The 12321-nt window shown below is 43.8% G+C and overlaps 1 protein-coding gene across 2 annotated transcripts in view; it reads left to right on the plus strand.

The window, feature by feature from the left end:
* The window catches only part of LOC118218058 (pro-neuregulin-3, membrane-bound isoform), a 353663-nt gene that overhangs the window by 255434 nt on the left and 85908 nt on the right, over nucleotides 1-12321 (plus strand). For both annotated transcript variants that reach the window (XM_035400435.1, XM_035400436.1), the window contains one exon: nucleotides 6049-6178. In XM_035400435.1, the coding sequence (XP_035256326.1) occupies nucleotides 6049-6178 (130 nt within the window). The remainder of the gene's footprint in view (nucleotides 1-6048; nucleotides 6179-12321) is intronic.

A 12321-nucleotide genomic window follows, 5' to 3' on the forward strand; every position in this document is an offset into this window, starting at 1 on the left:
TGCTAAGTGAGCCGAAGGCTGGCCCTCATCCACATGACCAAGCATGACCTCTGTATCCCTGGGACCATCCACCAGAGAGAGAGAGAAAGAGGAAGAGAGAGAGAGAGAGGTAGGGGAAGGAGGAAGAGAGAGAGCAGGAGAGGGAGAGAGAAAGAGAGAGGTAAGGAGGAAGAGAGAGATAGAAAGAGAAAAGGAAGGGCGAAGAGAGTGGGAGGGAAAATAGAGAGAGAGAGAGGTAATACTGTAAATACAATGGGCCTCAGCACATTCGAGCTTGAATAGGACCAAAAAATACAATGGGCCTCTAAAAAAATAAGAGATTTGAATATATTAAAATATTATTGCAAAATTTACACGAAAATTCCAAATTGCATCACTAATGCACTGCTGTGAAATACGCTTTGGCGCTTCCTGTTACGTCCACAAGAGGTAGCAAGAAGGCAGGCACAAAGGAAAAAGAAGGTTTAATATATTTTGTACTAAAGTATTGGAAAAAATAGATTATGCCGCTAATTATTTAAGCACATATAAGAGTGAACACCTTGGGAGTATTGGGAGTAGCAGTACACAGCGAATGAATGATGAACTGAGCAACCTTTTAGTCTTTCCAGATGTGGTGAACGAACGAGTGAGCCAAATGATTGCATCTTTTGAACGAACGGAGCCATGTTTGAGCATGATCAAGCCTAGTTTGTTAGCATGAGTGATTTCTTCAGTGATTGGCTAATTTAAGTGGCTATGCATGAGTGAAGAAGCAGGGTCTTTCAGATGCGAGAGGTAATGTTTTAAAATGGAACAAGATGGACTTTTTGCGCGCGCGTGATTTATTTTTATTTTTTTGCCAATTCAAAAATACAGTGCTAGCATAAATCTTCGAAACACTGCATTTATGAACGCTGGATGATTAATACAACAGTTTCTATTTTTTGTGTAATGTAAAATGTAATGTAATATCAACATAAAAGAAAAGTGAAGAAATAATAAGCATGTTAAACAAGTAATAATCATTACACCTTCCTATAGATATTAGTTCATATCAACATAATTGAGCAGTGTTTCCACAATCTTACTGTTGGAAATTTCATAATCAGCTTGAGCATGTATTTCTTTTTTCCAGTATTTTTCTGTGTACAATGATAATATTCATGCGTAAAAAAATGTATTTTTTTGTTTTATATACTGTATTTTAAAATACTACTGGTCACATGATGTCATTACCACTCATGATCAAGAAGATAACTGCTTCAAATACATTTTTACTGATGAAAATAGCTCTGAGAAACAACAAGAGATGAAAAGGCACAGATAAAAGTTTTAATAGTATGAAACTTCTTTAAGCACAGTGTTTTCATAATTTGTGCCAGTACTATATGTGAATATCTTATCTAAATTTGACAGCACTATGACACATCAGAGTCAGGCTCACTTACCATCTCTTCTTCTGCTGGGTCTGCTTCACACAATTAACTCAAGAAATAACAATCTACAGACAACTACATCTGCACAACCCACATCTGGACACGTACATGCACATCTACCTTTGTACTCGCACCTGGAAAGACACACACACACACACACACACACACACACACACACACACACACATACCATTGTACCCACAACCTGGACACACACACACGCACACACACCACTGTACCCACACCTGTCCACACGCACACACACACGCACACACATACACACTTAGCAATGGCTACGTTGTTAATGTGCAATAATACGCCAGCTCAATGGTGTAGGGATATTTAAATACACACAGAGCCCAGCTGTGGATCGGTCCTCCCCTGCCGTCCTCTCCGGCATCGCCGCCCGGCTCACTGCCCCCGCCTCTGTACTGGCAAAAACAGATTATTGGCTGGTACAAATGAGCCCTATCATTTCAGCGAGGCCATTTGCCTAATGGAGTCAGTGCTGAGGTGAAGCGCTTTGCACATACTGCTGCTCACGGGCCATGAAGGATGTTCTCATTTCCAGCCATACGAATTAAGCTAAAGCACTGTAGCGATATTAAGAGGAAAGGGAAAAACAAATCTGCCAACATTTCCCTGCAGCTGACCACGCCACGGGCGGCACCGCCAGACTCCTCAGTAATCCCCTAAACGCCGGGGACCGTTTGCTTTGAGCAGTCAGACGCGGGGAAGTATATTCCTGGAGTAATGTTGTGTGACCGCTTGGTGAGGTGGACGGTCCAGCAGTAGGGAGAGTCGTGGATGTTTTATTTATTTATTTATTTATTTATTTATTTATTTATTTATTTATTTATTTATTTATTTATTTATTTATTTATTTATTTATTTATTTATTTATTTATTTATTTATTTATTTATTTATTTTTAATGTGCCGCCCAACGTGGAACTGAGCATGTCCAATTCCCACCCTAATTTGGAAAGGCCAATTGTGTTCAACCACAGCCGCGTTCATGAGTGAACCTCGCAGCCGATTGTAGACGAATAGCTCAGTCTCCTCCGAAACACGTAGTGTCTCACATCTGCTTTTTTCACACCCCGCAGACTACAGCTAAGCTCGCACAGAGTGGAGTCTGAGGAAGACCTTTCATATGCGGCTTTACCATGCAGTCCACGGGCACCTGAATGATCGGCGGTGGTCACTAGATAGCGATGAACGCAGACCCCTGACTGACTGAGCCCATACCCTTCGCCACACAGTCACCAATTGTGCATTGCCCTATGGAGCTATCGGTCACAGTTTGCACTGGCACGGTCTGGATTTGAGTGGATACTATGTGGCACATCTGTACCCCACAGCATGAACCAAATGAACTCAGTCGACAATTTCAAAGAAAAAGTCAAATCAAGGTATTCCTCAGAAAACAGTGTTTTGTCTCCAGGAGGAAGAAACCAGCCCTGCTCAGTGCCTGCGCCATGTTGGCTCTGCCACACCCCCTCTTCTTCCCCTCTATTCTTGCAATCGATACTATGTGATCTCCGCTATCAGCTCTGCTGCAGGGCTCTCTGGGGGTATGTCACTTCTGAAGGACACTATTGCCACGGCGCCCACCAAATCTCCTCCCTTAACCTGATCTAAGCTGGCTCTGTCCGCAGCAGGAAGGAGAAAAGGAACACAGACAGTGAAAACTCGTCTCTCATCCCAGCATGCCTCTGTAAGAGCAGGAAGAGCCGCCACGGCCCTCGCATGTTAAACACAAGGACGATTCTGCTCAGACCACAGCCTTCAGGTCAGGGGACAGCTCGTGATGAGAATCTGGAAGAACCAGGGTTGCTGTTGAAATAAATCAAAAGCCCCCCCCCCCGACGCAAATACACACACGCACCAGCTTCTAAAATGTTACTTTGGTTTCATAGTCAAAATGTTTTCATTTGGACACACAGTAGAGGTAAAGTCCACATTTGCCAGTTATCAGAGACATGCAGCACAAGTATCATTCACACACATTTCATGGTCTCCACGTCATAGAAACAGACTGTGGAAATAGCTCAGTCTGGTGAATATATACCAGGGTTGCCAAACCTCAGTCCCAGAGGGCTACCGTGTCTGTAAGTATCTGTGGTTTCCTTTCCATCAGCATCCAGTTAAGGTCTTGAGAAGGAGGTTTGCTGGATTCTTTAGCCAATTAGCCACTTAGCCACTTAAATTAGTCATCACTTGTGCTGAAACACACCCAAAACCAGACATTGTGGCCCTCCAAGATGGTGTTCAGATGCCTGTGATGCACACAAAAAATCAAGTGTAAGATGGAGATCCCAGTGATGGAGAGGGATTGGCACCCTTAAATTCACTACAAATCACCTGGTAAAATTGGAATATGGAAACCCGTCAGAGTATGAGGAGTGATATTTTAAGTAGACACATTAATTAACTTAATTTTAATTAATGAATAAGTCATTTGAATTTTAATTAAAAATTCACTTTAATAGTCATACATGAGCAAATGATGTGGAAAGACAGAAAGGTAGAGTGGCTTCCATTGTCGGTTCAGTTGTCATGTGATGGGCTTGGTTTCCTCAGTTTGCTTGGTCTTATCAGTACCCCATAAGATCCATTGCAGGTGACACGGTGCTGTCCTGTCCACCACAATGTCTGAGGCTTTTTTAGTTAACATCAAAGCTTTATTTATTTTTGCATGAAGTGACAAATAACTGTGGGCCAATGGGAAGCCCGTGGGGCCACGGTGGGGACACGGCAGGAGACGGTATCGCTCCAGAAAACCTGATGAATTATTGACTTTGATCTGATGCGTTATTCAGAAGGCCACGTTTGCTTTGTGCCGTCGTGGTTTTCCCTTTCGAATGAACGAAGCCTAATTTGTCATGTGCAAATAAACCTTCCCTTTGCAGCTTTTGCACACTGTTTCTTTGAAGCCTGTCCTCTCTCTGCAGGTATGTGCCCTGCAGTCTGACCAGCTGCAAATCTCCATAAAAAACACATACAAAGCGCATTGTGAATTCTACATTCAGACTAGCACGCGCCTGAAAGCATCTCTGTGGTCAGTGTCGGTTTGATGCATCCGCAAACCTGGAACGGTTAGTAATGATGCAAGGCTTGGAACCCAAGTTAGAATGTGAAGCATTTAAATTGAATAATCGGCTGCAGTCTGTAAATTGTGGAAGATTCATCTTAAAAACGGTCCTTTTGTAGCTGGAGTGCAGCATGTCCATTGAGGGTTCTACAGGACCTCTTTCATGCCGACTGCTCCAGAGAACAGGGACAGCTCCAGCCTGTATCCTATGCTAACATGATCAGGGAAGAGCTCACCATCTCTAATTAAATCTCAGTATGTGGATTCTCCCATAAACACATTGGATCCCCCCATAAAAAACATTTGTAAAAAATATATTTTTTTAAATTGTATTATTTCTTCTGTTTTTACACTGAACAAGGCTCCTGGCGAACACATAAAGCTCTTGTAATATTGCTTTGACATTGTAGCCGTGTTCCGTTATCGCTTAAACGTTAATACAACTTGTCGGGGACGTGCAGTTTAGGCCTGGGGACAGCATTGTGCTGAATCCATCCTGGGGCTCTCTCCTGGTTTCATAATTGCAACGACAATCAAAAGATGGGGCTACATGTTCTCTGTTTCTCTGTTCAGGGCTGCTGTTAATGCGCTGATCTCTAAAACAATACAGCTCCCCGTTGTTGAGTTAATGGGCTAAAGTACTGACAGAGCGAGGAAGTTGTGATGACAGCGTTACTATTTCCGCCACAGAAACAGGGCTGGATGGAGAGGTTCACTGTGGACCAGTCATAGCTACTTTCCAAAATTTTGTCTTCTGTGGTAAAACACAGGTTTTGGTGTGCATAACATCCCTGATTGACATTTTCTAAATACCTAATACCTAATGCATGAATACATTGTCTGTTGTGAGGCATGCTAATGTTAAGGTGTGGATTTGGGAACAAGAGCGTGTGTGCACTTTTCCACTGTTTTTTTAGGCCTTCCAGGTATTTTAGTTTATCTCATGTTCTCTTCCGAAAGAGAGTATGAGTGTGGGTGTTAATTACTGCAAAGTCTAGTCAGTTTATGTATGAATGGAGAATTATGTAAGCTTGATGTTGAGCAATTTTAGGTCATCCACATGATTTTTTTCTCAGTTAAAAGTTTTGACCCCTGATATTTGGCATTTGTGTCCCTGTGTGCTCTAGTCTCCTAGCAACCACCTTTTCCTCCTCCCTCCTCTACCTCTCTTTCTTTTGCCATCAATTTGGGGGCCTTATTGGCCAGATGCACTGGAGCACTGTTGTCAAAGCAGTTGCATACACTAAGAATTGCGAAAAAATATCATGATGCAAAAAGAATCTCAAGACCAGTTTCTTTTTTTTTTTAACCAGCAGAGTGTTATGGTTTACCTGCTACATGGAATTTTGAAAAAATGTGTTAGTTGTAGAGTCATTCTGGTGCATGGAGCTGGAACATAGCTTTGATTGTGTGTACAAAAAAGCAAACAAAATGGAAGTACACATGTAGTATAGTTGATGCCCCACTGTATATCCTGTTTTCTCATTGGTAAATATTAGTGGTAATAATGCTAATGCCTCTCTATTCCCCACAGCGATGCCTACATCCCCACCACTTCGCTCAGAGCACTTTAAGCCGTGCAAGGACAAAGACCTGGCCTACTGCCTGAACGGGGGCGAGTGTTTCGTCATCGAGACGCTGACGGGATCGCACAAGAACTGCAGGTAAGCCTGTTCCAGGCGATGACCACCATCAGCCACCGAGTCACGCTGGTGACAGAGGATCCCTGGTCCCTTTCACTGTGAGGCTGATTCTGTCATTCACCAACCAATCAGCTGCTCTGCATCCTCTCTCTCTCTCTCCCTCCCTCTCCCCCTCCCTCCTTCTCTCCATCTCTCTCCTTACCTGTTTCTGTCCTTCTCTGCCCCGTCTCTCTTTACCTCTCTCTTTCTCCATTTCACTCTGTCCTCTCTCCCTCTTTTTTACCCCTCTCTCTGTCTTCTCTCTCAATCTCTCTATCTCCATCAACTTTCTCATAATTTCTGCCTATTTCCCCCTGTTCCTCCCCCTCTCTCTGCCCCTCCCCCCTTCGCTCTCTCTTCCCTTACCCTCCCTCCCTCGTCACCCTGCCTCCCTCTCTCTCGCCCCTCCTTCTCTCCTTCTCTTTTCCTTATCCCTGCCTCTCTCTCTCAGTTCTTCTCTGTCTCCCCTCCTTTTCTGCTTCCTGGGAATTGTCACTTCCTCGTCACCATGGTGACTGCTTATGAATGTGCGATGCTGTGCTGGCACGCCCAGTGAATTCTCCCTTCATTTTTGTTCCGGTGTCTCTGCTCCCGACACTTTGCATCTTGGGATGATCTGAAGGCAGCACACTTTGGCGCATCGTAGTCATCCGCGCACAAACCTGTTCACCCGCCGTTGGGTTTCACGTTGATGTCTGGGTGGGTGGCTGTCTGCATTAAACCAGAAGGTCACGGGATCTCGAGCGGCTCACGATTATTGATGGAGATGTTCCATTGTCTTCTTAGCTTGGCTGCATTCAGAAATCACATGGCACCCTGCTGTACACCCTCCTGACATCAACTAGTTGCATTTAAATGCATTATTATCATTATTATTATCATTATAATTATTATAATAATAACAGCAAAGATGGTTGTTTGCTGCATCTCCCCACTTGAGCAGATTTAATTTGGGTCTTTCTTCATTCTTTTGTGATGGATAAGATACTCAGTATCCGTATCATCAGGATATTTGAGAGCAGGAGAGGAAGGTCATGTTTAAAATATGGATCATTTAAACATGCTATATGAGTCATTGCCTTGGAGCAGGGGCCAGAATAAAATAAGTAATGGGATTTAACCAGGGACCATGAGTTATGTGATTGGACCAGGGGTTAAAGTAATTTGATTGGCGAGGAGCCAGAGCATAGCATGCAATATGAGGTAGGTGATTGGGCTAGGGGCAAGACTAAAGCATATAACACGCGTTATGTGATTGGACCAGGGTTTAAGGCAATAGTATTGGCCAGGAGCCAGAGTATAGCATGTCATATGAGGTATGTTTTTGGCTAGGGGCCAGAGTAATGCTTGTAATATTATATATATGATTGGACCAAGAGCCAGAATAAGGTGTGTAACATGTGGTATGCCATTGGACCAGGGGGTTAAGATAATTTGATTGGCTAGGGGCCAGAGTGTTGCATGGCATATGAGGTATGGGTTTGGCTAAAGGCCAGAGTAATGCTTGTAATATGAGATATATGATTGGACCTAGGGCCAGAATAAGGTGTGTAACATGCGGTATACCATTGGACCAGGGGGTTAAGATAAGTATTGCATGTCATATGATGTATGTGTTTGACCAGGGGCCAGAGTAAGGTGTGTAATATGACGTATGTAATTGAACCAGTTGTACTGAGTGTGTTACCTAGACACTTGAAATGAAGAAATCTATGGCGAGAGTGAATGTGAACAGTTTCTCCGGATCCAAGTGTTAAATGTAAATAATAAACGATGCACTGCTACAGCCTGTCCTTGAGAGCTGCAGTGTTCTTTTTTCTACTCTTTGTAGTGCTGTCTCTCCTACAGAATGTCTGTCTGACTGTCCTGGCAGAGGCGGGATGGAATAATAAGGAACAGGGGAGTAACTACAGCTGTAAATTTGCAGCTATCCTGTTTAATTAAAGGGAGCTCCTGATATGTTTGGGCTTTCGATGGTCTCGCCATGCTGGGCATTGTCCTGAGTGCGGGCTTTGGTCTGAGTTCAGCTCCTCATCTGTAGGCACTGAAACAAACGGGCGGTTCAGAGAAGAGATGAAGATTAGCTGTGGACCTCTGTGGGCTCCCCCGAATCTTTGAGCTTGAGCTGAGATGAGACCCAAAGCAGGGATGTCCTGCTAATGGCTGTAGGCCAGATTGAATGGACTCGCGGTAGTTAATGCCTGTTGTTTGGTTCACTTGGGTGAATAGACAATTTCAATAAAACATTGTCAGTTTCCCAGAAACTTCCACTAGGGTATTAATTGGATGTGGCAGGACATCGTGAATCACATTAATGGAGAAGACATCCTCTTCAGGGTTTTTTTTCTTTGTTTTTTTTAATTCTTTTTCTCCGTTGGCTTGTGCTGTTTCTGATTAAAGTTACCATTAACTATTGTAACCGTTGCTGATCAAAATCAGTGATGTATTAATTCTGTTTGTGACATCACTGAGCTCAACAGCTTTGAGGGATTCTGACATTTTCATCTGACAGAGTTCTGACATTTTTGCCCGTGATAACATCGCAATAATACTGCAAGGACAGCAGGGTTCTGACATTTGTGTGAGTGACATTAGTTCTTTGAGGAGTGAAGGATTATTGCATTCAGACAGTGAGTGGACAGAGATAGAGACATTTTGTATTCATCAGTGGCTGAACGCACTGCATAAATGAGGATGTTGTTCCAGACAAGGACAAAGGACAGCGACAATAAAACAAAAAAACCATTCAATTTTTCAACAGACGATGAATCCGAACTGCCTGGATATAAATTTTAAAGGGACATTTGGAATTTGTGTTCTTTACAATGGTATTAAATTGCAGCGACATATTGAGCTTGTCTTGCTTATTAAACCAAAGCTGTATTTCCTCGTAGAAACCATTTTGGGTTATGATTGTGTCTTACCATCCTGAGCTGAGCCTGTGGTCCAGTGTGCCCCATAGCTCACGTTACCAAAGCTCTGCTACACTCTTGAAGGCCAGTAAATCTACTTAGCCCTAAGCTACATTATGGACAATCGCTTATTTATGATGCGCTATTGGGCAGCTTGTGCTTTTCGGCTGCTGATGCTGTATACGGCCAGCCCGCCCCTTTAGAACACGCGCCAGCAATTTCCTCAGTGCGGGGGGAAAATGAGATAGCATCGGCACCACTTTCACCGCGCAAACAGATGCATCTTAATATTGCCACCCCGGTTCTACACAAACAGGAATGCTTAATAATTTAAAAAACAAAGCCTTTTCTGCTTTGTTTACCTCAAATGTTCTTTTCCTTTAATTCAGGGGGGATGTAAATGCTACGAAACGCACTGTATTTTGAATACATTTGCACCCATAAATAGAAAGCACCATATGATTTACACTGACTGATTTGCTCCTTGCTATTTTTTCTGATTAATTTGCGCCGCCGATGACAGTGGGCCTCTGAAAGAATGGCATTATGGAGATGCAGGGTTTTCTATTTCTGACAAATGACTTACTGTTGTTCAGCACATTTGCTCGTAATATCCGAGAGAGGTGCCCTGCCTCTGCATGATTGAAGAAGCACATTTATATGAATATAATTTAGTTTTTTTTTTTTTGAATGCGCAAAAGGAAGTGGTCCTTTGTGGCTCAGTTGTGGGAGAGCTGTTTACTGCATTCACAGATATGACTGTATTTATCCACTCTGAAAATGTAAAAGCGCTCTGACAGCCTGTAATGCCACCACTTTCAAAATCCTTTCAAATCGTATATCTTCCTTCAATTCGTGGGAGTTTTACTTCTTACTAATGACTCAGCAATTAGTCCCCAATGCATAAGGAGGCTGCTGTATAGATGGTATATTTAACCTTGTGACTGCAGGTGTTTGCTTTTTCAAATGCTAATGCGGCCCAGGTTGGTTCAGAAAACTGTGTGTCCTTGAAGAAATGGAGTGCAATTTGTGTGCGCTCTCCCCCTGAGATGGACAGCTTCATTCTGGTATTGGCAGAGGTTAAAGGTCAGTTTCTGGTGAGGCTATCTGGGGAGGAGCATGGGTGAGTTTGGCTTCCTAAAACCCAAGAAGGTCGGGAGCTCACAAATACAAAAGAAGTCCTTGTGTTTCTGATGTGAAAGACAACTTCCTTTTGACTGGTTGAAACCAGTCAGTGATTGTCAACTCATTATAGCCCCACCCATGATGATGTTCATGAATCATAATGCTCTCCCATTGCAAGCACACTCTGTGGAAATCTAGATGCTAGGGTGCTGATTTAGAAGTGTAGTCAGATCAAAGCCTTCCTGACTGTGTCCGCTTCCTCAAGACTGCAGGCCCAATGCACCACCTTGCTAATTTATCTCTTCTTTGAGGCCAGAATTCGATTTGTCTGCAGGGAAGCTGCTGTGAACTGGGCCTCCTGTTGCTACGAAGGGGGAAGCTAAGCCTTTTTTCCTCTCTGCTGTAGCCTGGTCTGGCCTGGCTGTTCCTTTTGTAACTCTACAGCCGTACAGGTTGTAGCCTAGCTCTGAGATCAGACCACTGCCCCTACTAAGAACAGTGCTGGGAGACGGAATGTTCCGTCAGAATGTTCCGTCAGAAGTCAGCTCTGTCTCTCCTGTGAATGAAGAGCTAACTTGCTCTCATGGAAACGCGTTCATAAAACAAATCCAGCAGCAGTGTACTGATAAGGTTAGGGACACAGGCCTGGAACTGCTGGTTCAAATCCCCGGTGGGGCACTACTGGAGTCCCTGTGAGCAAGGAAATCAGCTGAATTGCATCAGTAAGATATCCAGCTGTGTAAATGGAAAATGTCAGTTGTGTAAGTGACTCTGGATAAGGGCATCTGTTAAAAAAATCTTATGAAAAATGTCATGAATTATGTAATGATCTTAGCACTGATACTGTGGGTTCACACTCTTATATCCAAAATAAACAATATATCTTTTATCACAGAAGTGCTTAGATCGTAGACATAATTATTCACATATAGAGCTAGATCCAGCCACATTTGCACATGCACACACACACACACACACACATAGAGTTAGGGGGAATCCCAATACAGAGAAGAAATCCTCTATCTCATGCCTACATAATTGGCATTATTACATAAAGCCAACATGCTTAATGATAGAATGAAACACGCTTAATGAAAACCCACATGCTATGCACACGGGAAGCGCATGCCTTTGCTGCAGTCCCATCGTCTGATTTGAAATCTGTCAACTGGGGCCCGACAGTCAGCATGTGGCAAGGGTTTAAAATGGGCCGTACAGGCGAGGAGGAGGAGGAGCATAGAGGGGACACCTCCTCCTCACCTGAGACCAATGACAGCAGAGGAAAAGAGAGGAGGATGGAGGGCAGGACTGTGCCAGCACCCAGGGCATGATCAGCCGTCGTGTTCTTACATTGACTCGAGGGCAGAAAGCATCCAGACGAATCGGCCGACAGGCTTGGGAGAGTAAGTCCAGATTCATTCCCACTACAGAACCGTCACGTTAGTCATCCCTTCTGTTTCCGGACACATCCCACAATGCCACGCTCTCTGCCGCCCCCACTTCTGCCAGAGGACTGGCGCTTCTGGAACAACTGCCATGGGCATTTGTGTGGTAGGGATTCAGATGCCTGCTGAGATTAAGTCAATCACCAAAGAAGAGGTGGCAGTGGATGAGGAAGAGGACAAAGAAGAAAATCATGGTGTCAAAATACTACCTTGTACAACCTGGATGCCAGTTCTGGCACATCAAATGTTCCAGTGTTTGGAGTGACCTGTGCATTCAGGGCAGCGCTATTAGATGTAAATGTTCTTTTTTTTCCTGAAGTAATATTATGATTTGACAGGCACGTATTTCATTATGTATTACATTGTCAGTTTTGTTTTGAATTAAGTCATGATAATAGATTTGGAATACCTGCCACAGCACTGGCTGTAAATGAAATGGCACGCTGGCCCTTGAGAGTCTTAGGAAGGTGGATGTCGGCACCTGAAAGCGGTCCGTGTAGCGCGCTGAATCCGAAATGCCCCACGATTCCCTGCGTGTGCCATGTAAATTGATTGCATGTCAGAGATGATGGAGGAAGCTGCCCGTAAGTGATGGATGTTTTCAGGCCCGATGCGTTTGTGTCGGGGAGAATGCCTGGGATGA

The sequence above is a fragment of the Anguilla anguilla genome, chromosome 18 (genome assembly GCF_013347855.1).
Source record: "Anguilla anguilla isolate fAngAng1 chromosome 18, fAngAng1.pri, whole genome shotgun sequence".
NCBI classification, from domain to species: domain Eukaryota; kingdom Metazoa; phylum Chordata; class Actinopteri; order Anguilliformes; family Anguillidae; genus Anguilla; species Anguilla anguilla.